Source organism: Dermacentor albipictus, chromosome 1 (genome assembly GCF_038994185.2).
Source record: "Dermacentor albipictus isolate Rhodes 1998 colony chromosome 1, USDA_Dalb.pri_finalv2, whole genome shotgun sequence".
NCBI lineage: Eukaryota > Metazoa > Arthropoda > Arachnida > Ixodida > Ixodidae > Dermacentor > Dermacentor albipictus.
In genome coordinates this window covers 90,921,033-90,947,835 of record NC_091821.1, presented here as the reverse complement: position 1 = coordinate 90,947,835, position 26,803 = coordinate 90,921,033, and the positions used below count along the sequence as shown (strand labels likewise).

General features: G+C 46.4%; 1 protein-coding gene and 1 long non-coding RNA gene across 3 annotated transcripts in view; one reads left to right on the top strand and one right to left on the bottom strand.

The window, feature by feature from the left end:
* The window catches only part of LOC135920807 (F-box only protein 7-like), a 56,697-nt gene extending 45,822 nt beyond the window's left edge, over positions 1-10,875 (bottom strand). The window contains exons 1-3 of one of the 2 annotated variants that reach the window (XM_065455074.1): positions 10,666-10,875; positions 9,740-9,805; positions 5,723-5,885 (exon numbers count right to left, since the gene is read on the bottom strand). In XM_065455074.1, the coding sequence (XP_065311146.1) occupies positions 5,723-5,885; positions 9,740-9,805; positions 10,666-10,718 (282 nt within the window). In that variant the 5' untranslated portion in view covers positions 10,719-10,875. The remainder of the gene's footprint in view (positions 1-5,722; positions 5,886-9,739; positions 9,806-10,665) is intronic. The other variant, XM_065455075.1, reaches the window with a different exon arrangement.
* A 380-nt stretch (positions 10,876-11,255) lies between these two features.
* On the top strand, positions 11,256-26,493 carry LOC135920805 (uncharacterized). The gene is made up of 3 exons (XR_010570317.1): positions 11,256-11,594; positions 12,834-13,064; positions 25,893-26,493. It is a non-coding gene; the product is annotated as an uncharacterized lncRNA (long non-coding RNA).
* The last annotated feature ends 310 nt before the right edge of the window (positions 26,494-26,803 follow it).

The following is a 26,803-nucleotide window of genomic DNA, read 5'->3' as shown; positions in this document are numbered from 1 at the left end:
AAGGGCCACGATCCTTGCCCCAGTTTCCACTGGTGACTCGAGCTCAATTACGACCCCCTTCATCCAAGCCATTGTCCGACAGGAGCAAGCCAACATGGGCATTCACTCTTAGTGCATCGTGGCCAGCCCTACACAAACTTCATGGTGTCCGCCCTGATACTATTGAGAGCAGCGATTCACAACGCTATATCGCAACCCTGCTGTGTGGAGAACCCCTGATGATCAACCTATATGCTTCAACTGTCACTGTATCAGCCATGTCGCCCATTAATGTGCCACCCGCTGGTCCTCACCACCTCAAACACCGTCTACTCCTTACCGCCGTCTGGACAGCAACCGCTTAACACCTTCAACCCATTGGTATTTTCCCAACACCGATGCTCCCACAAGAATAAATAGTCGCTCCCCATCGCCACATGGTCACCAGTCACGCTCACCTCCAAGCCGTCGCTCATCGTCTCACTCATCGCAGACTCGCCGCCCATCATTCCCCTTTAGCCCTGCACATACCTATCAGGAAAACTAAGCAGTGCAGTGCCCGAAGGTGACGCTGCATTGACGACGCCTACCACAAATCCCCTACTGATGCTGCTGATGAGACGAAGCTTGTTAGACGTTAATGTCACTATTTCTGTGCTCATTGACAATGGCGCGCACATCTCTGTAATGAGTGCAGGTCTTCGGCATCACCTTCATAAAATGCTTACACCTGCTGCCTCCCGAATCCTCCGCGTCACTGATGGAGGGACTCCTGCCGTTCTATGGGTGTGCACAGCCCACGTCTGCATTGCTGGTCATACCACTTCAGTCCATTTTGCCATCATTCAGAAGTGCCCCCATGACCTAATCCTCGGCTGAAATTTTTTTGTCCAGTCATTCTGCCCTTATTGATTGCATGACTAGTGCTCTTCAACTTGAGCTGCCCCATCTTCCCAATAATCTGGCTGACATACCACCAAGCTTACGCTCTCGCCATCATGTTTGCTTGCCGCCTCAAGTTGCTACATATGTTACTTTGACGTCTTCACACAATATTCCCGATGGCGACTATGTCTTGTCTCCGATTGTCCACGTTCTGTTAGCTCGCAATGCCGCCCTTGCTCACACCATTGCTCACAGCATTCCACCATTGCTGACAATACAGTGGTCGTTCCCCGTCTCAATGTCAGCCTGTTGACTAAGGTTATCCCGTATTGCATGAACCTGGCCATCATTTTCGCACTTGATCTCTGCAAGATGGCCGCTTTGGATGCAGATGTTTCGCTGCCTTCTTGCTCTGCCAACTTCACTCCTTCGTCTCTCAACGAGATTAACAAGATGATTGCTCCCAATCTGACCCAGGCGCAAGCTCAAGATCTTTACCGCGTCCTGGCATTCTATCGTGACACCTTTGATTTTGAAGGTCGTCCTCTAGGTCAAACATCTGTCATGAGCCATCGTATCAACACTGGTGACGCTAACCCTATACACCGGCATCGTTACAGCATATCCCGTCATGAACGTCAAGTCATCCAGAACAAGGTTGACAACATTATTATAAAAGACGTCATCAAACCTTCGTCTAGCCCGTGGGGTTGTTTTTGTGAAAAAGAAGGATGGCAGCTGGCATTTCTGTGTTATCAGAGTTTAAACAAAATAACTTGTAAAAATGTCTACCCTTTGCTTCGCATCGATGACGCCCTCGACTGTCTTCATGGAGCCCAATGTTATTTGATCCATCGACCTTCGGTCCGGCTATTGACAGATTTCAGTCAACCATATGGATGGATGAAAAACTTTATGGACCGCGAAAAAACTGCACTTATTATGCCAGATGACCTGTACCAATTCAAGGTCATGCTATTCGGACTATGTAAAGCCCCAGCAACTTTTGAACGTATGATAGACTCTCTGCTGTGAGGATATAAGTGGTCCATCTGTCTATGCTACTTAGACGATGTCATTGTTTACTCGCCTACATTTAACAGCCACCTCACCCATTTATCAGCTGTTCTGGTAGCCCTCCGTCGAGTTAATCTTCAGGTGAACTCTGCCGAGTACCGTTTTGGGTAACACCAAATAACTATGCTCAGTGACCTTGTTAATGCTGCCAGTGTTCAACCAGACCCCGACAAAGTGCGAGAAGTGCCGTGCTCAGCCAGAGACGTCCGGAGTTTCGTACGATTATGCTCCTACTTTTGTCGCTTTGTCTGGAACTTCGTGGACATCGCCTGTGCTCTTACTGAACTCTTGAAGAAGGACGTTCCTTTCATGTGGAGACCCGAAAAAGTAGCTTCGTTTCCTGCCCTAATCCGTCTACCCACTACATCACCAATATTGGCCTATTTCGACCCCTCATCACCTACAGAACTTCGCACCAATGCCAGTGGTCATGGAATTGGGGCTGTCCTTGGCCAAAAACAGCACGGCAAGGAACGTGTGATCACCTACACCTGTTGTCTCCTTTCATCGTCCGAATGGAACTTTTTCATCATTAAATGCGAGTGCCTTGCTTTAATGTGAGCTGTCACCAAATTTAGACCTTACTTGTTTGGCCGACCTTTTTCAGTGATTACAAACCATCATGCCCTCTGCTGGCTCTCATCGCTCAAGCATCCGTCTGAATGTCTCGGCCACGGGGCACTACGGCTCCAAGAATACTCGTCTGTTATGCACTACAAATCTGGACGATGATTGCACCGAGACACAGATTGCTTGTCACATCACCCTGTCGATGCTCCCAACCTCACTGATGCTGACTCAGATGCCTGCATACTGTCTATCCTTGCTTCAGATGATATCCCCACCAAACAGCGACGAGACGCATCTTTACGGCTCATTATCAACCATCTGACCGCTCCATCCCCAGACCATTCTGTTCACCTGTTTGAGCTACATGACAACGTTCTGTATCATTTTAATATTGGCTCAGATGACCCAGAGCTTCTGCTGTGCTACCTCACCATCTATGCTTCAGTGTTCTTCACCAGCTTCACGACGTACCAAATGCTGGTCACCTAGGTGTCTCGCATACATACACCTGCATCCGGTGTTGGTTTTTTTTTTGGCCTGGCATAAACCGTTCAGTGCACTGCTATGTCACTGCTTGTGAATGCTGCCAATGTCACAAGTGCCCTTCAGCACTGCCTGCAGGCCAGCTACAACCTATTGATATCCCTGCAGAGCCATTCTTCCGCGTTAGCTCGGACCTCCTAGGCCCTTTCCCTGTGTCCATCTTGGGAAATGAATGGGTTGTGGTCGCGACAGACTATGCCACGTGCTTCTCAATCACCAGAGCTCTGCCGACAAGCTGTTCCACAGACATCACTGACTTTCTGCTCCACGACATAATTCTACATCATGGCGCCCCTCGGCAGCTTATCACTGACCGCGGGAGGTACTTCCTCTTACGAGTGTTAGATGACATCCTTCATGCCTGCTCCATTGAACATAAGGTCACCACCACTTATAATCCACAGATGAATGGGCTGACCGAGCGCCTGAACTGACAGCTAACTGAGATGCTGGGCATGTATGTTTCACCTGATCACCGTGACTGGGGCAGCACGTTAACATTTGTTACTTTCACATACAATTCATCATGGCATCACACCGCTGCATATTCACCGTTTTATTTACTGTTTGGCCAACATCCTGCATTGCCATTTGAGACTCTCCTTCCGTCAGCTCCTCACTCGCCTACTGAATATGCCAGTGACGTCCTTGCTCGAGACCATGCAGCTAGTCAACTTGCCCACGACCGACTCTGTGCTTCACAAGAATCCGAAAAGTCCCGTTACGACAGGCAACACAGAAGTCTGCACTTCACGCCTGGCTCTCTGATCCTCCAATGGTCGTCATGCCACCATGTCGGCCTATCAGAGAAGCTCCTCCCGCACTACACCGGGCCCTACAAGGTGCTGCGTCAGCTCAGTAACGTCAATTACAAGATTATACCCCAGGGCCGTGCTTCTTCGACCTCCTGGCTACCAAGTGATGTTGTTCACGCTTCCTGGCTGAAGTCATACTGCCCTTCTAGTTCCTCACCTTCGTAGCAAGCGCCAGGATGGTGCGTCCACGGCCGGAGGGTGATGTTACGGAGCGATCAATTCATGGATGAACGTGAGGTTTGGCAGAGTGGTGAAGACGACGATGAGGGCGCTTGCATGTGGGCCGGATCATACATCTCTTTCCCTAGCTTTCTTTGTAAATATTTTGTCAATATAACCTTCGCCTACATTTCACCTCCGTCACAATATAATACATAAACCACCAGAGTTCTGTTAGAGCAATAGAATGGTTATATAAGGAAGGGAAATGCAGTTGAGGATGGCAAAGGATTAGGTGGTGTGATGAGATTAGGAAATTTGCAAGCACAGTATGCTGTTGCGGGATGCAAGACAGGAGTAATTAAAGACTGCTGCCAGACATCTTTGTTGCAGTAGCCATAAAATAGGCTGATGAATTGATGTTGTTGAGCAAAGGACTGCAAACCTACACCTCCCAAATAACATTAAAAGCCACACTAACACTTCACATTCAATAACTATGCTCTATCTGGAGAGTAGGTTTCATGAATTTAGCACTTGATCTGATGCTTCTTCTTGCCCTTCATGTTGCATGTTTCAAACTGCTTCTTTCTCGAAGCAAATGTACCAACTCACCCAGTTATCTATCCTTTTGTTATGGATAGCTTGAATGTACTGCTATGTTATATTTTTGTCATGAAATGCTACGTTTCATTTGCTGTAGACCGTTTGTAATAACATTTCTTGCAATGGGTCCAATACTAGCCTAGTTGGCTATGGACTTACATGGCCTCACACAAATGTCTTGTACCTTGTTATAAATGAAATTAAAGTTAACTTGTAAAATTTTGCGCACCAAAACCACACAGTGGGTTATGAGGGATCGTATAGTAGAGAGCTTTGGATTAATTTCGACCTCTTGTATTGCATTAACATGTACACGAAGCACAGAACACAAGCATTTTTGCATCTTGCCTTTAACAGAATGCATCCACTGCAGCCTGAAATCACACCCACGACCTCGGGATCAGCAGCAGAACATCATGGTAACTCAGTCACCACCAGTATATTTAAATGGTATAATAATAATAATAATAATAATAATAATAATAATAATAATAATAATAATAATAATAATAATAATAATAATAATAATAGCAGATGATGATAAAAGCTCCAACAACCAAAGGTTTGTTTATGTCTATAATTTTGTTTTTGCAATAATGTAAGTACTAATAAGTAAATAGTTGGAAGTACTAATAATGTAAATATTAATATCGCTACTTACTAGAAAATTGGATCAAACCATTCATTATATATTTATATATAAATTAACACAATGATGTAAATGCCAGTAGCAGTGATGACTATCAATCATTTCGAATGCAAACATATTTTTGTTCAGACAGTTACTATCTGAGGTTGCTTTCAATTCAAGCCATGCAGATGCTGTACATTAGAGACCGAGATAATTCATGTCCCGACAACTACTCCAAGTTTCAAAGGTGTACCCATACCAAGTTCTTTCTGAAAAGTAACTCTGCTCTTTTTACATTTTGTTAAGTACAGACATAAAAATTTCAGCTGTTATGATTCTTGCTTAAAATCATAGCACTGATCTTGCTTGTTAAGTCAAAACAGTATAGCAACACAGTCAAAACAGGAAAAAAAGAAGACTCAGAAGAAAATCAGGCAAATTGTAATGAAATGCTTACTTCTAGCTCAAACCCAACTTCAGTCATGAGCACATGGACTGCAAGGGCCAGAGCTTCACGGGGATGGTTTATGTTGCAGGTCATGTGCAAATCTTCCAACTGTTTCGGGAGCGGCATGGTGAAATCTTGTACCTGGTAGCAATATTGTGGTCGTGCTTGTTCCCTACATTATGAAGTAATGAAAAAGTAGTAGTTGAAAAGAAATCTTTAAACAATATTATTTTGTTCAATCTAATCGCACAACTCATGAAAATGCAAACAAGACAGAAGTTCACAGGAAGATCAAGGCTTTTAGTGATGAGCAGTAGTCGAACAAGGAATGCCGCTCAAGCCAACATTTCGACAAGGGGTTGTTGAAAGGCATTGATAAAGACAAGTCCCTCTGCTGAAATGTTCAGCAGCAGCCTTTATTCTACCACTGTTTACCAACCCATCAAATTGGAAACTTACCAAATGCTAGCTTAGCAAACAAAAAAACCTTAATTAGGTGCATCCATAACAAGACAAATTATTGCCACAAGACTACTTAAATGTTGCAGCTGCTATATTTGGTTGCATGGCATTCAATGAAGTAATAGAAACATTCTCAAACATAAAGAGACATTTATTAAAATTCAGCTTTACCGCAGTGCTGCCTGCAAGCAACACAAAGGGAATGCTAAGCCATACACTGCATGCTGTCGAATATAGAAAAAGACTTAAGTCCAGGTTTGGTGATGGCAAGATATGTGCCTAGCTTCAGTCTTTCAGTTTTCCAGTTATAACAAAACTGTATGATTTCCCCTGGTCGAATGTGCATGACATTTCGCAATACTACGGCGAAATTAAAGATTAACTGAAACAAAATTTTGGATCACTAAAACTACATATCCTCAGATGGTATAAATAAAAGGTTATTTATACCTTATATTTAACCTCATAAAGCCTCATCATTTTGCAGGCGCCACAAAAAATTTTATGTTTGAAATGTGAGTAAATGTGTGACAAAAATCTCACAAAAATAGATGTTAATATTCAAAAAACAAAACCGAAAAAAAAATGTTGCCATTACCACTCATCGGACATGACAGAACCTGAAACATTAAGAACCAGAATGGCTCCACAGCATAGCTATCCGAGATTGAGCAGTGTGTGGGATCCACATCATATCCGCTAACTACCAAATGCATGTGTCGTCTGCTTAGATACTATTTGAAGGCTATTAATGCAAGAATTGGACATGTGCCTGCCTCACAGCTTTACTGAGGTTGCTTCGATAGTATATAGTACACATTTCTAATCAATTTAGCCACAGTGAAATTTTGTTGCAGTAAACCTGTAAAAACTCAGATTTCTGCACCGTGCTAGAGAGGGAAATTTACCACACATGCCAAACATGTGCACACAACATTTGATTGACTCAATATCCACTCTTTCTAGATGTATTAAGGCAGAGATATACACCTACAGATACAATGAAGCCACTAGTTTTGCCTACTGCTGACTTTATGCAACATGAAAAATCATAGTGGACTTGTGTGACATAACCCAACCACAGCACAAACTCCAGTGAAGCAGAGTTTGAGACAAAAGAGGCTATGGTTCCTGGAACAGTCATTCTTATAACCTCAGAGATTTTTCCCGCTAAAGTGGCATTTCTGGTTCCCAGGGAGGTATTTTTCGATGCTACACTGTGCCGAGCCACAGTTGTTTTACCGTTGCCAGCAACATTGAATGTATGACCACTTCCACTTAATACTCTCAAATGAGTACTCCGGAACTTAGAAACATACTTTCAATTGTTTTATTATAAGCCAAAAGGGTCTCCCCTATATAGGTGTGCAAAGACAAAAGCAGAAATGTAAAATAGTTTGGTTACAGCAACATTAATACTTAATCATTTGCTCAAAAGAGTGTTTTAAAGGCTCCAAAGGTCAATTTGAAAAATTCCTACAGTGCTCCCAATACCGTGTAGACTTATATAAGGGCCGCTCTTATTTTTCAGTTTTGACAAGGTGCAGCCCTTGCACAGGACTGAACCTTTTGGTCAAAATGACGTTGGCGCAGGCAATGACTACTGCACACCCCGGATCCCCAAATTTACCATTGCATCAGAGGTCAACGCACAGCTCTCGGTATCAAGTAAGGGCACGCAGGAGTGCGCAGCGCACGAAAATTCACCGTTGCACGTGTATGGCATCGGGGAACTGAACACGGTTGCTTTTTCGATGAAATTTTTTCTTCTTCCAATATTTGGGCTGCCAAGTAGGGGGTGCAGCCCTTACATGGTGTGGCCACTACATGAGTCTACACAGTAAATCTGCAACTTTCAAAATTTCTCCAGCATGTTCCTCACAAGCACATCACTTCTCAATGCTACAAAGTTTCATCTCGATACACCCAGTAGTTTGCAAACAGCAAATAGTTAGGCCCCTCGAAACCATAGGAAAGAACGCAAATAAATACAAATTTAATAATTGCCTCTGGAGCCACAATATGGTGAACAGTTCACCGCATGTAGTCACATTAACAGCGTCACTGCAGATAAAAAGCAGTTTTTGTCACTGAAATGTTACTTGAGCATCAGTTAAATATTATGCAACATGCAACTTAAAAACGACATTACAGGAATGTTAAATCAATGTCTCATTGTGTCTGTTGCAGCAACAACACCTTGGCAGAAATTAACTACCACTGGGCAACCTTGACAGGTAGCATACCAACATTCCGGTGACAATTCATGCTACTAGATAAGCTGCATGGTGCACGCCACAATAAGCAACAGCACTTCCCTAGTGGCACAAATTACATCCTACAGGTATACTTTGAATAACCACAACTGAAATAAAAGACATCCAAGGTAAGTCCATATATATATATATATATATATATATATATATATATATATATGCATGTGTGTGTGTGTGTGTAAATATATTTTTTTCAATAAATATCCTATGTATAGTTAGCCTGCTACGAGCACTATCTCCTACTTTTAACTATGGCATAACGTGAAGGATGGACTTATGCAGAACATTTCTTTCTTGATATTAGCATTAGTAAATTCCCAGCGTAATTCAGCTTCACAGCACACAAACACTGCCATTTTCTTATATATTAAAGTAGGCTCAGCCTTTCATAGATCTTGGCTGCGAATTTTGTAATGATGCCTTGCACTCGCTTTTCTATGCCACTCTTATCATCCATTGTTTACAGTTGGCTAATCCCATTGATAATGCAAGCAGAACATAATAGCTTGTTCTGACTGCTGAGTAAGCATGAAAAGCACGAAGAGAAATAGCATCAAAAAAGGCATCACTATAAAATCAAAGCCCAGAAGAGTCTGCCCAGCGTTCCCTGCTACTGTAAAAAAATTAGCTAAATTAGCCAAAGTGATAATTTGCATTTTCCAATTTGGCAAGTGCAACATGACTGAGGAAAGTTTTAACAATGCCTTCAGTTCAGTTTTTTAGACTCTCAATGGTGGCAAAAATTGACAAATGCTATGAAAATTGAAAATGCAGTCTTCATGCTGCATACTGAATGTAGTTCCCTGCAGAAGAATTTTGACGTTTCTGTTTGTCAGCTTGTCAAAATAAACTATCCGTTCCCAAAGGCATAGTACAAAAAGGTCTGAGCAACACTCAAGGGATGCATTTCTGAAAAAAAATGTTTGGTGTATACATACTACTAAAAATTATGGGGGGCTTCAGAAATATGAACCACCTGGGGTTCTCCAATGTGCACCTAAATCTATGTATGCTATAGCATTGTTCATCTTATGCCATGCTACACTGGCCAAAATGTATTCCCTTTGCTACCGGCTGAAATAGAGGCCCATTGGTACTACAACGCCGAAATGAAACGCAAACACAACAGAATAAACCAGAAAGCAAAGCTGATACATGGGTTAAGTTAGACATTCATTTTGATTATTACAGCACAGCACACCACACAGGATGACTTGAAGCACTCATGAACAGTAATGAATTGCAACTCAATTTTATTTAAAGGCACACAGAAATATATATACCTTACTTTGGAACCCAGACGCAGAACTGACCATGCACGGGTGTAGCTGTTTGTTGCTTGTACTGTTGACGTCTGGGCAACAGAGTAAGATGCATACATAAATGTTTTTGAGGTTTCAAATAATCATGTCGCGAGTCCGCAGCTGCCCCGTGTGCTTACTGCGCTGCAATCATCAGCATTAATATAATTCCTTTCAACATTCACAAGTGTGCGACAGTGGTGTGATGATAGACATTTTGGAGCTAAAGGGCATATAGTAGCACTCAAATAAGCAAGGATCGCAGATTGGAATTTGAGGCATTTAAACGCAAGAAGCGCTGCGCTCTGGTTTCTTACCGTTCGCATTAAATTCCGGCGTGGTAATACACACACAGCTCGGCGATTAAAATGCGGTGGCTATCGCGCGGCGTGAAATAGGGGCGACAACACCGCATAAGCGTTTTTTTTTTGTTTTTTTTGCAATTGCCGCTTTAAATAACGCAAATGCATCCACACATTCCAGTGTAAGGCCACAACCGTTTAAGGCCATTATCAATCAGATCTGGTGCAGCAAGTCAATGGTCAATGCGACTTTGCGGGAAGAACAAACAGCACAGTTCAAAACGAATTTACGCGTCACGCAGGTAGTACGAATGCAAAACATGCGTTCGTGAAAGGCTTCAACTTCGATTAACGACGAACCGATGTTGACGGCTCACAATGATTGCAATGGTAGTTCTTATAACACGTAAGGACATGGCGAAAGTTAACAAAAGTGGATTTATCGCACATGCAAGCTCAACGCCGATGTCGAAAACGACACATGGAATAAAGACTATTGCGCATGAATGTCATCCGCGCCCCTAAGAATGATTCAAGTGAATGGTTTTCAAAATAACGCACGGAAGCTAGGTACAAAAGCGAAAGTATTCATATGTGTAGTGTTTACGTACCTCATCACTGACACAGCTTTCGTTCCAAACATGCCAGCCCCTAGGCTTGACATGGAGAGACCTTTGCAGAAGTTACCACATTTAAAATTACGTATGTCTTCTCTTCTCAAGCCGCCAAAGGTTGGAGTTCTTAGTGCAAAATTTTTGCTGCAGACCACAGCAGCAGCACCGAATTCATTTGCGCAGCACGGGAGACTGAAGCATGACGGGAGCACGCGGTTCGGTTGCCAGTTTCGTTTTTGTTTCTCAAGTCCCTAGATTTCTGCTTATAGGGACTTAACCTCAACTGGCTGTTTATATTAACGAAAATAAATTTTTACAACCAGCGCTTCATATTATTAGCCTGGCATATTTCATTTATAACTATTTTAGTGAAAGACAGAAATGCTCTCGTGGGCAATGGCTCCACATTTGGTGGAAGAAACGTTAGTTGAACTGTGTTGCGTATTGTTGCAATTCGAAATGCCTTATAAGTTTTACTGGGATCCACGAAATTTTTATAAAAAAAATTATTGGTAAAATTATTGCCACAAATGTTGAGCCAATGAACAGACTGGGTGGTATTAAGGGAGTCAATCGCAATAGAGAACTCAATCGGGATGACTGTACCAAAAGAAAGACCGCACGCATTAATTTAAGTAATATGCCGTAAACGGCAAACCCTGCTATAACAACAGAACCCATCTCGGGATGTACCTCGACATTAATGCGATTAGCACGCGTCATTCAGCGGCGCCGCCGCGAATTCCGCGCGTGACGCTTCTGTGAATGTACATAGAAGATTGAATATATACGACGTTGGTTCGATTCTCCATGCCCACGCACGAGGCCGCGGGATCGAATCCCGGCCACGGCGACTGCATTTCGATGGGGGTGAAATGCAAAAACACCTGTGTACTTGGATTTAGGTGCAGTTTAAAGAACCCCAGGTAATCGAAATTATTCAGGAGTCGGACTCCACTAAGGCGTGCTTCATAATCAAGTGGTTTTGGCACATAAAACCCCATAATTTAATTGAGTCTGTTCCTGTGACCATATTTGGTCAAATGTGCATAGGGCAGACTGGACAGTACCTCAACATGTGCCATAATTCACTTCAGAGACCAGTATGTTGGCCCCACTTAACCGTGCATTGAAGCGGCTGGGGCTGTGTACCGTATTTAGACTGTTCATCTGTTTTGTTCACCTACGGCAACGAATTGACCAAAAAAATGCGCGAGGAATACCATATAAAAAAATGGCCCCAATCTGTTTATTGAATTCTCTGCAACCTCCAGTAATAACAAATTTGCTTGTTGCGACTAATTTCAGGTGATTGAAGAGGCACACCAAAAGTAGGTGTCTTCATAGGGCGATGATGTCTGTTTGATGCATTGCCTGTACTTGTCTGTCTTGCCTGTACCATAAGCACAGGCAAGGCGGATAGTGCCACTATTGGCATCATCATTGCAGTCACCAGTATAATATGGCCAGGTGCGTGCGTAATGACCAGCCAAGTTCAATTTATCCGGCAAAGGCTAATTCCACTAACAATATAACAAAGGTTTGCTCCCATATAAATGTACGTGCTTCATTGGAATCAAATTAACTGAAATGTGAAATTAAGAGGAGTTAAATTGACATATGGAGAGTTAAATTAACATATGGAGACTGTTATAGGCTATAGAGTGTGTATATACTAGGGGAGACTGACAGCACGCAATTCACCATGCCATTAGGATGTAGAAAACTGTGCTGCACATATCACACTTGTGTGATTGACAAGTGCACAGAGGGAAAGGGCATGGCCAATAGGCCGAAAAATTTCTAAATGTTTTTGCGCAATTATTTAGTCCTAAATATGGTGTGCTGACCACATGTACAGCACTTTGTGTACAGTGGAATCCCCCCATTGTTTTCTTGCAATTTGTGATTGTGAAACTGTAAGTCGACAATATTGTACATTTTCATTTACATATTAATTTGTTTTGATAATTGTCACATCAGCGACTGATTTAATTAAGGGAGAGCACTCCAGTTTGTTCCATTATTGACTTCCATTTTTTCTGCTATTTGTGTGTATTCTTTCATTACGTTTTAGGTTTTATAAAGCATTTTCTTCTGGTTTTTTGTGACTTCACAATTAAGGTTGTACTTAACTTATGTGTTGCTTATTATGTATGTATCAGTCTGACAGCCATTGCCAAGATGTGCCATCGCCCCACAAGCGACTGCCAGAGCGGGTACTGGTACCACAGCCATTGCCGCCACAAAAACCACTCCTGCTTCCACAGCTCCACGAGCAACTCCCAGAGAAGATGCCGGTGCCATAGCCAACGCTGCCACAGCAACCATTCCTGCTTCCACAGCAACAACCGGACATAGTTTCCGATGCTGTTGATGCAGAAGACACCAGCCAGGTATGTATAGCAGAAAAATTGCATAACCCTTAATTTGGGATTTATAAGTTGCAGAATCTATGACAATTTGATTTTGCTCACCAATTTGCTCACACTTTGTAACTAGTGAAAAAAACCTAGTGCCTTTTCTTATGATTCTGACATTTGTGGTGTTACCTCTGAAGTTACAAAATAAGATATGATCTCAGAGATTAGAAAAAGTTGTCCTGAAACATGAGCTAACGGTGTTGCAATAGCTTACACCATGTTGCATGTATTCAAAACTGTGTAGTCACCATCCGTGATTGCATCGATAGCCACCACTGTTTCATTCGCAGCGGTTGCAGCGTGTGATAGTTTTCTTTGGCTCAGTCCAACGCACACACACTGTCACAAGCGCAGCTTTAAGCAGTCAAGGATGAAGAGTTATTCTACTGTGGCCTGCACGCTGGCTTCCATTCTGCCAGCTACATTGCAATGGACACACAATCCATTTCCAACCAGGTCACTGACGAAAACATTATAGGAATGTGCACGCTGTAGTGAAGCACCTCTCAGATGAAGGTGTGGCTGTTTTGCACTGCGGACTCTTCGCAAATGAAGTCGTGGAGTGCTCGCTGCTGCAAATGCTAATTAATCAGAAGATGACGGTAATTGTAGCTGCACACTTCATGTGGGCGAAATAAATACAGGATTTGCTGATTCGTTTCGTAATTAAAAATGTGTTGATGTAGTAAGCATCTGTCTTGTGTCCCCGTGATAATTAATCAGTCAAATATTCTGAAGGCTAGCATTATTGAACGTGACACATGGTTCTCTGTAGCATACCTTGAACGCCACATTAATACAATTTTTATTTCGCTAAACTTATGTAGTAAATCTATTCCATCTTGAGTTAAATCCACATTAAAGAACAGCAGGTAGTCAACATTAACCCAGAGCCCCTTACTACGGTGTGCCTCATAATCAGATGGTGCTTTAGCCATTTAGAACCTGAGAAATAAAGTTTTTTTTTCTTACCAAACAGATGCTTTGCAGTTTAATAAAAGCTGCAGGTTTCAATATCCAACCATTAATGAACTACAAGAATGCCACAAGAAGAATATCTTCTATTGTGCAATGATCGCATCTAATTTTTTAATTGAACTGATGTTCATGGGAGTGTAGAAGACAATGAACAAGCCATTTTTCTGGATCCTGTTCCTTGTGGTTGAAATGGCCTGTGGCTTTGAAATCTTTGAACAAAGTTGAGATGAAGTGAACTAGCCCTGTTGTGTTGTAAAACAAAAGTGCATTTGCATTTGGTTCAGATGTTGCTCTGTGCATTTAGGCATATAATAAAGATGCATGTGCCTCTCACAGCATGTAAGTACTGTGGGGTTCTTATCTGTGCTCTTGGGACAAAGGAACAACAACACAGTAGTGCAAATAATCGCAAGGGCATTTATTGCACCTTTCATAGACCGATACCTGCTAGCCGAATTGCTATCCACAAAACATGCCGACTCACCACGACCGGATAACGAGCGAATATGTTCGCCCCATGCTGGACACCAACGCCTGGTCGTTCGCGCGTACGGTCACTCGAACGGTGGCGCGTTCGAACGATCGTGTTCGTCCATTCGGGGATAGGCTTCGTGAGACGTTCTCGCAGAAGCATGGATTGGCGCAGGCGCAGAACGTCCGCGCCGCTTGCTGATTCCGAGCCAAAGAGGAAGAGCCGTCACCTTTTTGCGCCCAAGTAACCCCGCTGTTAGGTGGCGTTAGCAGAGCCACACTCGCGCCATCTCTCGCGATGCGCTTCAACCACACCGACTGCCGCTGTCACCAAGCCACGCGGCGAAGCCGGATTACAGGAGACGGGAGCTATGCGGGAAAACAACATATCAGGGGACGCGTGAGGGTCGCGCATCCCCACATCCCCCCAACCTTAAATCACTACATATTCCGGCGAAACATGTCCCACGGTCTAACATCAACGCGTGCTTCGCCAACAAGGTAGTACATGCAACAGTGGCCGCGCCAAGGAAATCTCCACACGCTGTCCATATAACATGCGAGCCGACATTGCTCGCATATCGACAGTGCTGCTTCGCATGTCGACAAAGCCTGCTTCGTCGAACTCGGCTCCAGCGACGGAGAGTGGAGGACGCGCGTATTGTTCTCGACACACAGTCGACTTAGTCACGCCGTGGCTAGAGGTTTGCGGCGACGCTCCAGGAAAAGATGACGCTCGCGGTCGCAACTGGTTGGCAAAACTTGCACGTCAGCGGGCCGTTCTTAACACGGCCCATTAGGGACGACGCCGCCGTTTCCCGGGGACCGATCGCCTCGCCTCTCCGTCTGAGGCCCAGTCACCCGGGTCACCAAAGGAGCGCGGCGCGACGACCCCAAGGCAACCAGGCCGCGGCATCCGGGACGCGGCTACGTGAACTTCGCAGGACAGCGTCGACCCGCCAGCCACCTACGTATCATAGAGACCTTGGCGCCGGCAGGAGAGAGCCCGGATTGGAACGCCTCCGGAACGGCTGTTCCGGCTCTTCCAGGGCCGGACACTACAAAATTAATGCCAACCGGAGGGAGGCTGCCTGCCCCTGCCGGCGAGTACGAGACTGTGCGGCTGTGGCGCAGTAAGACTACATCAAAGTCACGACCGAGGGGCCCTGCACCGGCTCCGGACGAAGAGAGCAAAGAACGCCACCGCCTCAGCAACGACCACCCAGCGGACCAGTCCAGGCCATGCTGGCCCTAGCGGCCCTGGAGACAAAGTTCGCGGAGTGGCTGCTCCACGTGGCGACCGGCCACCCAGGCACCGCTCCTGGGACGGCGGATCAGCCAGCAGCGGAGCAGCCAGCCGGGAAGACGACTGCTGGCAGAAAGCCCGAAAATGCCGCGGCGGTAACCGAAAACGACGGCGGGCCGGCGGCGTCAGAGGTGGCGGCCACGACCCCGGACTTGGCACTGCAGGCGGAGGAGCTCCAGGAGGTTGAAATGGCGATGGAGGTCAGCTTTTGTCCATTCTCGACTAGTAAACCGGCGTCCAAGTTTTTTTTTTTGCGTCCGAGGGCCTTCTTAAAGGGAAGGAGGATGTGGGGAGCACCCGATCCCATTTCCGCCCGGGTACTCGCGTCGTCCCGTTCGCACGTGGCGGACGCGCCGAGCCGGTGTATACAAGTACAGTGTTCTAGAACACTGTAATACAAGGGAGAGAGGCACTACGCGCCCTTTCTTTCTCCGTCGCTCTCGTGACGCGCGTACCGCTCTAAGCCCCCCCCCCCCCCCCCCGCCCGCCGGCTCGCGGGAAAAGGAGACGTATCCGGCGGGCGAGGAGGATCTCCCCTCAAGACGGCAGGTTGGGCCAGTTGGTTGGGATTCATAGTAAGGTTCGTTGCAGCGCACCCAGGCACCACTGATGTTAGGTGGCGTTAGCCGAGCCACACTCGCGCCATCTCTCGCAATGCGCTTCAACCACACCGACTGCCGCTGTCACTAAGCCACGCGGCAAAGCTGGGTTACAGGAGACGGGAAGGAGAAGGGGAGCTATGTGGGAAAACAACATATCAGGGGACGCGTGAGAGTCGCGCATCCTCACATCCCCCCAACCTTAAATCACTACATATTCCGGCGAAACATGTCACACGGTCTAACATCACCGAAGAAGGCGTCGTGTCGTCGTTTCGCCGTGTCGTGTTGTCAGCGCCGTGTCGTCGTTTTATGACTTCTTCTGTCCTTGTGTTGCGTTGCGCTGTAACGAACCTTACTATCGACCTCCCCTCGCAAGAGGTAAGAAGGCATAAAAGCGCGCCACCGCGAGAGACCCTCTCTCTTGTACACCGGACACCTAAGCCGCCGGTACTGGCTCACCTCCCGCACCCGTGAGTGACCTCGTTTGCCTGACCCACCCAGGCAACGAGGCAAGCCTATTTATTTCTTATTACAGAGAGGACGTCCCGCTGCCAGTGTTCTTTATTGCCGGCAGCAATAAACGTTGTTACAGTTGATGCCGCTGGTTGCCTTGCTCGTTCGACCCCGATGTAGCCGCGATTCCCGCGCTACGGGTTGGGGAGTACAACGGAACGACTGCGTGGGGCTAGATCCGGAGCCCGCCTTCAACCCTAGCCGCACGCAGAGCGGAACCCCCACAGTACATAGGCAAGAAAGAGAAAACTGCCATGTGCTGCTGTGCATCTGTGGAATCAATTAACTGTGCTAAATTGCACGGATGCAATTGACACCATGCTTGTAGTTTTTCGTGTTCATACAGTCGAACCCGCATATATCGAATCTCAAGGGTGTCATAAAAAAGTTCGATATATAGGTAGTTCGATATATAAAATAAAAATTTTATACAAACATCGGCTCCCGATATCATCAATGATTTCACGAGGTTGTTTACCCCAAATTGGTATACAATTATTAAAATGGCAAATTCCGAACCTTCTGAATTGTTATCCATCGTTTTCAGATACAATGGAGAGTTCTCCCACTTTGCTTGCCTTTAGAAAACTAACTAAAATGTATTTCCTCCAACAGTTGTAATTTTGAAGTGTGTTTTGAAGCATGTAGCGCTCATGTTGTGTGCTGCGCGTGCTGTCGGGTGTCAAAGGCCTAGTCAGGTGGCTTTTAGTGCCACCTTTTGCCTTGTCAATGTTAAGAACGGCCAGCTGCAGTGCAAGTTTGCCAGCCATTTACGCCAGCGGTGGCAACCTCATCTTGCAATTCCGCCGCCAACCTCTAGCCACGGCATGACTAAGTCGACTTTGTGTCGGGAACAATACGTGCATCCTCCACTTTCCGTCGCTTCAGCTAGGATGCGTTCGACGAAGCAGGCTTTGTGCTGAAACCGCCACCGTTACGCTCTAGCCTCGTCGCCGTTGTGACTGAAGGAGTTCGACGAAGCAGGCTTTGTGCGCAACACGACAACGCCGTCCTGTTGTGCTGTGAGTGGTGGAGTTGCCGCGGGAACGCCGACGAAGGCTCCTTCCTACGCGCCGACCAAGACGCAAGACAATGTGCTACCCGGGCGCGCTACCCGGAACGGCTCCGAGTTCTACGTACGAAGCCCCTCTGACGTCGGCTCCGGACCATTGCACCTGTGTGTGCGTGTAACCCGTCCCGGGGAGGGGCGGCCTGTTTACAATGACTGGACGAACGTTTTCCGTCCCCTTGGAATCAAGGGGGGACCGAGCGCTTATAAGCCGCTGTTGTGCGGATGCTCGACACACTTTCTTAAGCGGTCATGTTAGACTGAGACAATCTCTCAAGCAGTCGTGTTAGACTGACGTACTTTCTCTCGCATTCATGCTAGACTGATGAACTGCACGTAAATACCGTAAATAAAATTAAACCCTTATTCCTCGTTCTCGATGAGAAACAGTCCTTCCCTTCATCAACGTCCTCAGCGTGGATAAGTTGGACGACGGCACGGCCGCTTTCGCTCCAGGGGACGACGCAGCAGCCGCTCCCGCTCCCGTGGGCGCTCTACATCCGGCCACACCGAACTGACGTAAGCCGATCGAGTTCGAGGGAAACACCACCAGCAGCAGCAACGGGACGCCTCATCTATCAAACAGGTAACGTGGCCTTCATTGCCCGAGCATGAGAGCGAGATAGCCAGAGCCCTACGACAGGAACTAGCGGGTCTCCGAGCCACCATACAAGTGCTTACAGCGCAGCTTAATGACGCGAAACAGCAGATTCAAAACCTTAAAGCTTCCAAACAAGCACCACCCCAAGAGACAAACGTAAAAGTAAGCACAGCCAAACGCAAACCCCCTCCGCTACCAGAGACGGAAGAAGAGAGTAATGCACCACAAGACACCCTAGACGAAATTCTGCGCCTCACGCGAGAGAACCTAGAAAGTATTCGTATACCCTAGCGACTCGTGTAGAGGTTGTCGAAAACAAAGTCGCTATAAGAATTAAAAAAAAAGCTAGTCAGCCACAACAGATGGACACGACGACGCACCCTTCGGCGCCAATAAATTCCTCGGAAAAGAATCATGGCTAACACGACACGGGATACTTTAGAAATTTGGCAGTGGAATTGCGCTAGCTACGCGAAACACAAATCCTCGCTGCAACGGTACCTCAAAATTCAACCCAAAAAGCCGCACGTAATACTATTAAAGGAAACCCTATGCGAAACCCTTACGCTCCCAGGGTACGGCACCGTCTCCCAAAGAGGAGGGGTGTTTTTGTACTAAACGTCTATACAGCTCCCCCACGGACTACAACCAATCCTTCCACGCGATCCTTACTAAAGCCACATCATTGGCACGAAACTCACCGCTCATTATCACAGGTGACTTCAACGCCCGCCCACCTGTCGTGGGGTTACCCCGCAATCAAGCCTAGCGGCAACAACCTCTCACGCGAAATATACGACCTGTCCCTCACCCTGGTGACGGGCCACAGATTCCCCACCAGATTGGGTACCTCGACGCGGCGCGATAATACACCGGACCTGACGTTACTGCGAAATGTTGCAAACTACACGTGGACGAACACGCAAGAGAACCTGGGCAGCGATCACTTCTTCATACGCACAGAAATACCAAACACGACGGCCCCACCCCGATCTTTCACCCTCACAGACTGGGATATAGACTGGGACTGGAAGATACGAACACGTACGACTCCTTCGCGGAACTCCTTTCTGCGATGAAGGGCGACGTAACCAGAGCCACGAAAACCATACAAACGGAAGTGGAGGTCCCAAGGGTTGACCCTCACCTCGCACACTTACTCGAGGCCAAGGCTTCGATACTTGCGCGATGGAGAAAGCAACGTCTCAACAGACGCCTGCGCAAATGCATAGCGATCCTCAACCGAGGCATAGACCAATACTGTACGGAGCTACAAGACTCCAATGGCACGAACTCTATTCGGCAGTTGACGGCCGCATGCGGGCAGGAGGTAAGTGGAGCCTCCTGAAACGCATGTTAGACGACAGCCAAACGAAGGATATTCAAAGCCACGCGCTAGACCGATTTCTACACTCACATAGAGAGAAAGGGGGAACTGAAGAGTCCTTCCTGGAAGAAATTGCCAAACGATACCTTCCGCTAGGCGACGCTCACCCCAACGATTAGCCGAGCATAAAGTGCGAAACCACTCCCGAACTAGACGCTGCCTTCACGGAAGCAGAAGTCCGAGAGGCGCTACACAACCTAAACAGCCGGTCGGCTTCAGGACCCGACGGGGTAACCAACCGACTGTTACGTAACTTAGACGACCAAGCCATTACATTACCCACGAAAGACATCAACCACGTGTGGGAAACAGGAGAGGTACCAACGCAATGGCGCACTGCCACGGTGGTCCTCATCCCAAAACCCGGCAAACCACTTAACCTCGACAATTTGCGCCCAATCTCCCTTACTTCATGCGTGGGTAAAGTAGCCGAGCACGTCATTCAAAACCGAGTACCACGCTACATTGAGGAACACGAACTCTTCCCACACAACATGGTATGGTTTCGACCCCACCTATCCACCCAAAATGTCATGTTACTCCTAAAGAGACGTATCTTCGACGTTAAAACAAGAGACGTTCGAGGCATCCTCGCCCTCGATCTCACGAAAGCATTCGACACCGTCTCGCACCGCTTCGTACTGGAGTCTGTGGCAGGCCTCGGCCTCGGCCAGAGATTTCAGGAGTACGTACGCTCCTTCCTAAAAGACAGAGAAGCCCGACTGCGAGTCCCACAACTTAAGTCGGACCCCTACACGCTGGGCTCCGTCGGAACACCGCAAGGCTCAGTCATCTCTCCATTACTATTTAATATACTGATGAAGGGACTCGCAGACAAACTACGAAACATCCCAAATGTAAACTGCGCTCTATACGCAAATGACATTACCATCTGAAGCCCCGGAGGCTCCCTGGCAGACATGGAGCAGGCATTACAGTCTGCCCTAGATGCCACGGAAGAGTACCTACTAGACACAGGAATGAAACTATCCTGCAAAAAATCTGAACTCTTACTGTTTCGCAAGTCTTGCCAAGGAGTCCGCTACCTAACTCCTGTAGACGAACTTCCGATCGGACTACACACAAGAGACGGACAACAGATTCCGCGAGACAAGCACATACGCATTCTTGGGCTCCTAATCGAAGCCGCCGGATGCCACGGACACACGATCAAACACTTAAACGAAAACATGGTCAGACTCATCGACAGAGTCTCGGGGCGCAGGAAGGGTCTCTGCGAAGATAACCTTCTGCGCGTATACCACGCGTTCCTTATGAGCCACATTAATTACGTCGCCTCTGCCCACAACTGGACAAAAATAGAAAAGACGAAACTAAACACACTCATGTGCAAGAGCATCAAACAGGTCTTGGGCATTCCACAAAGAGCAAGTACAGCAAAGGTTGATCAGCTAGGCATGCACAACAACATCGACGAAGTGAGCGAGGCTCAGACTATGGCGCAAATACTCCGCCTATCCGCGTCCAAAGCCGGTAGACTAATCCTAAACGAAGCCAATGTCTCCCCTTCTCCCTGTCTCGAGCACGCGGTTACCCTACCGAGCGAAATTAGAGACAACTACAAAGTCTCACCGTTTCCCAGAAACGTCCACCCACAATACAACGTGGGTAGGCGCCGGGCCCGCGCCCGCGCGATTTCCGACCGCTGTTATGATCGGGGGTTCAATCCCATCGCTCGTGATCCGTTGTCAAGATTGGACTCGGGCATGAATTAGAAGGTAGCTGGCCCATGCCGTCGTCCAACTTATCCATGCTGAGGACGTTGATGAAGGTAAGGACTGCTTCTCATCGAGAACGAGGAATATGGTTTTATTTACAGTATTTATATCAGTCTAACATGACTGTTTGAGAAAGTACATCAGTCTAACATGACTGCTTGAGAGAGAGTGACCTGAGCAGCCGCCAACAGCGGTTTTTAAACACTCGGTCTTCCCCCGATACCCAGGTGACGGTAACGGCCGTCCAAGCACCGTAGGGGAGACGAAGCAGCGTAGGGGAGTTGACGAGGCACCGTAGGGGAGACGACCCGGCACCGTGGGGGCATTTATTCCCCAAACTGCAGCGCGCCCGCCGGCCGCCCATTGTCTGGCGTCTTGGTCGGCGCGTGGGAAGGGGTGTCAGTAACAATAGTTGGTCCGCCGAGCCCGTTTAGTTACAATGGCGACGTCGTCAAACTCGGCTCCAGCGACGTAGAGTCGAGCACGCACGTATTGTTGTTCACACACAGTCGACTTAGTCACACCGTGGCTAGAGGTGTGCGGCGACGCTCCCGTAATGTTGCCGCCACAGTCGCAACTGGGCGGCAAAACTTGCACTGCAGCTGGCTGTTCTTAACACCGCATCGATGCGGATCGTGAAGCCACCGCATTTGTGGACGCGGCCCAGTATACGGCAACACATCCACTTTCGCGATAGCAGTCGTGGACGGCAACGGAACGTTACGATCATCTGCATCGGTTAAAACGAGCACCAGCGCTAAAGCAGAACAAATAGCCGTAGCCATCGCCATGGCAGACCCCACATTTACTCACGTCTTCACGGACTCGCGTGCCGCAATTCTGGCTTACGAATGCGGCAACGTATCTAAAGAAGTAGCGCGTATACTACTAGCGAGCTCAAAAGAGAGCAAACGGTGCCTCTCCTGGTTCCCCGCTCACAGGGGGAAAGACATTCACCCGTAAAAAACTAACCTCAATGAAACGGCCCACGACCGTGCGCGAGAACTTGCCCGCCGCGACGGTCCCACGGCCTCTGAGGGGCTGGACATTCAGTTTAATGGCCCGCTACTCAATTACCGAGAAATCACCTCACACTATCGAAAAGGCAGAACCAAATACTCGCTCCCGCACGCCAAACTCGAACGCGCGCAGGCGGCCGCGTTTCGAAGGCTACAAGCGGACTCATATCCGTCACGAGGCATACTAAGTCACTACACTCAGACATTTCGGCAAATTGCCCAGACTGCCCAGAACTTTATTGCTCATTCTCACACATGATATGGCAATGTACCGCGTTGCCAAAAGGCCCTCTCTCCAGTGAGGCCGAATGAGAAGAAGTCCTCAAAAGCCCGGACCTCAAACTCCAACTCAAGGCCGTCCAGAGGGCCCAAGAACTGGCGGAGCGTCACCATGTTCCCGTTCAGGCTTGGGCGTCGCCTACGGTTTCGGCCGGAGGAGTTCCCCGCGTGGGGTCTCTAACGGCTTGAAACTCTTCAGGACCTCAATAAAGTTCTTGACTGACTGACTGATACAAACATTTTCAAGGGTATATTACTGCTGTTTGTTATACACAATAATTCGTTCTTGTGGGTTTGATATATCCGAGTTCGGCTGTACTTATATTATTTACCCTGTCGCATTTTTGTAAACTGTGGTGACAATCAAAGATAAAGTGACATTCAAAGATAAAGAGATCACCTTAAAGGGCCCCTCATAAGACTGCATAGCAAATTTTGGTTATACGCTGGACGTTGTTACATGCCCTCTAAGGAGTGTTCTACCGCAAGAATTTTTCAAGTTAGTGCATTAATAGCAGAGATTCTGGAAATGCTGCACCAATTTTGCCACCTTGCACCAAAACATAAATTTGAAGTGACGTTGCTAAATTTAGCTTTATGTGGGTGTTCATTGGCAATCACAAATCCATTGCTGCATGATTATTTAGCCCTGGAATACAAGCCTAAGCAACCCGTTTGAGCTTCAGCATTTTTGGAGTGTGCTTGTGGCGGTGCATTGTAGCTTGGCCGCAGGGAAATGGAAATTTTGTGCTATACAATGTACTATAGATGCTTCCGTGGTTTGCACACATGCAAAATTCACAACGTACTATATAGACCGTTTTTTCGTAGGCGCCGCCATATTGTGAACGCAGTGGCGCCGCCTATGAGCAGCGCCATACTGGCTTGGGTGAAAGCGGTCTTTTGCATGGCAGGTATACGCTCGGCGGTAGGTTCTAGCGTTTGTCTTCGCGGTCGTGCGGTCTGTTTAGTATGCCGTACGTCGTCTGCGTGGTAAACGGTTCTGTGAGACGTGCTGAAGTGGTTTAAGGCCTCATGGCCGAAATTTCTGCTGAGCGTTGAGGTGGACGGAACACGCAGGGTGATGTGTGCGCGCATATTTGAGCCTACAATGAGCCTCGGAGATCAATTGTGTATTTCTGAATGTTCCAATCACTAATTTGACCTTATTGCAGTATTATCCTCTATTTCTAAGCTGCAGTTTAGGAGCCACGAAACATACGCGGCGATCGTAACAGCGTGGGTACCGTTCTGCTACGATAGGAGCTGTGGTGTTATACTTTGACAAGCGTTCAAACTGTTCGCTGCAGGTTACATTGCGTGACTACTTGGTTGGATGGATGAGGTTTCCACCCATGAATAAAATAGTTTTGGCTAGTAATAGCAGCATACCTTACAGCCTAAATTAAGCTTGTCCAGCAAAGCGACCGTTTACGAACTGCGCGAGCGTCCTAAGCAGTAGTAGGTGCTGTATTGCAGATTACTTTGCTCTATATAGCGCATGGTCCAAGCATACGGCATCAGCGGTTATATATTTATAAACGTTGTGTGGCGTTAGCCCGTTTTCTCTTGATTTTTAGAGAAAGAGGATGATAACCGAATTTTTTTTTCGGTTGCGTTCGTTCAGTTCTCTACGACGCACTCACACGTATTATGGAAATTTTGGGCTCAAAAATAGCCATCGCATTCTTTTTATGCAAACCCTCTCATATATTATGGCTGTATACAGGCCAAAAAGGCAATGTCGAAGCACACAGCTTATATGTGTATCGTGCTGGCTCACCAACCGCAGTGATCGCCATGGGCCTCATGCAGCAAGGCTGGCGTAGACATATGGTAATTTCAAGCATACTAGACTTGAAATGCGTGAGAACGATGTCAGTGTATCACAAATATTTGATAGCGCCTGCCGCTCAGATGTTTCGTGGTTGCCTTAGGTTGGCCGTGCACGAGCATGCGCTATTATGTTTTATGTTTTACTCTCTACGCCAATCGATCAGACAGTGATCTGATTTACCATTTAATGCTGGTAATACAGAGACGCTGTTTTTTTTTTGTTGTTGAATTAAAATCGATATAAGCAAAACAGTAAACAACACATACACGCACCGCGACTGATAATGCGCGTACACCGCGGCTGATTTTGCGCGTCACATTTTTGCGCTCCTAAGACATATTTCTGCCTACAGTGGTTACCGATGCACCGAAAGGCTTCCCTGACGACCTTATATGAACGAACATGGCGTAAATTTCACAAAGTACGATCTAAAACATCTCGAAATCGTTCCGCAGCACGTGACAGCAATACTTTCAAGCAGCGCCGCGCCGGATCGCCCAAGCCAGAGAGGAGAAAAGGCTCTCCGCGCGCCTCATCCTCGCCCGATGAAACGGTCTATAGGTACACTATGAAACCACTTATAACACTGATGTGGGGATGCTACAATTTTCTCAAGGTAATCTTAAAAATTTTGCCAGCTTTCTTTTTTCAGGAAAAGACAATAGTCTTTTTCTGAAAAAAGAAAGCTGGCAAGATTTATGCAAGATATATGCAAGCCCTATGTTTCTTTAAAGGCTGTTATCAATTATTTCTCAATGATCCCCGCAAGGTATACATAGGCACTTTATTACTTTAGTATGCGTTTGATAAATAAACTGAAATATTAGTTGTACAACAAAAGAAAAAGCTCATGAGCCTATCAACATAAAGTTGGTACCACTCATGTAAAGCACTTTGTCATTACTTCTTTTAGACGATAATAGTTGAATAGGATCATTTATAGGATTTTTCTTAAATAATAGAATTATTACTTGGGTCTGAACTTAACTCTTCCATGCAGGTGCACCTTGGCAAAGGAGCAGTGGACGTGCCTGTTGTCATGCCCAAAAAACTTCTTGTTTTGCAAGGAAGCCACAAAGCTCTGGTGGCTTATCCCTAACTTGAGGAATAGGAGCCTCAGAGGAGCAGTTTGACGACGCTTCGTCAAGCAGGATAAGCAGGCACCACCAAGAAAGGCACTGACACCTGAGAAGCTGCAGGCTATCGCGAGTATTTTAAACCTAGCATATTTTGCTGTATTTGTTTGATAGATGAGCAACTGACTTAAATATTTAAAACTTGCTGCACGTTCCTATTTCTGAACAGATGGCTTTGCAGCCTACGTCGAGAACAAAGCGTCGGAAGTGCCAGAAGCAGACCGACTGCAAAAGATGAACTGATTTATCACAGAGATGATGGCTAATTCAAATAAATAGTGCTCAGGGGAAATAATTTAGGCATCTTCTATATGGTGCACAGTTCTTGGTGCACAACTACACTGTGTTCTGTATTCATAAAACACATGATGAGAATGCACATTGTTGTATATCCACGTTTCCCATAACCCCTCCCCACATCACCCATATGCCTCCACATCATCCATATGACCCGTATACCGCTATATCACCTCCTATATGCCCCTATATATATATATATATATATATATATATATATATATATATATATATATATATATATATATATATATATATACAAACACACAGGGTGTCCCACATAACTTGGGCCAAGAATTTTAAAATGAAAGGCGCGTCGGAAGCGAATTGAACCGAACGCATACTATTCGCAATAGCCTGTAGTAACTCATACATTTTTTTTGTTTTCTCCATGACTCGCTAATTATTCAAGTTTAATTACCCAACATTTTAATTATTGGCTGAGGACCTCAAGTATGATACGCAGGTTTGTAGAGCA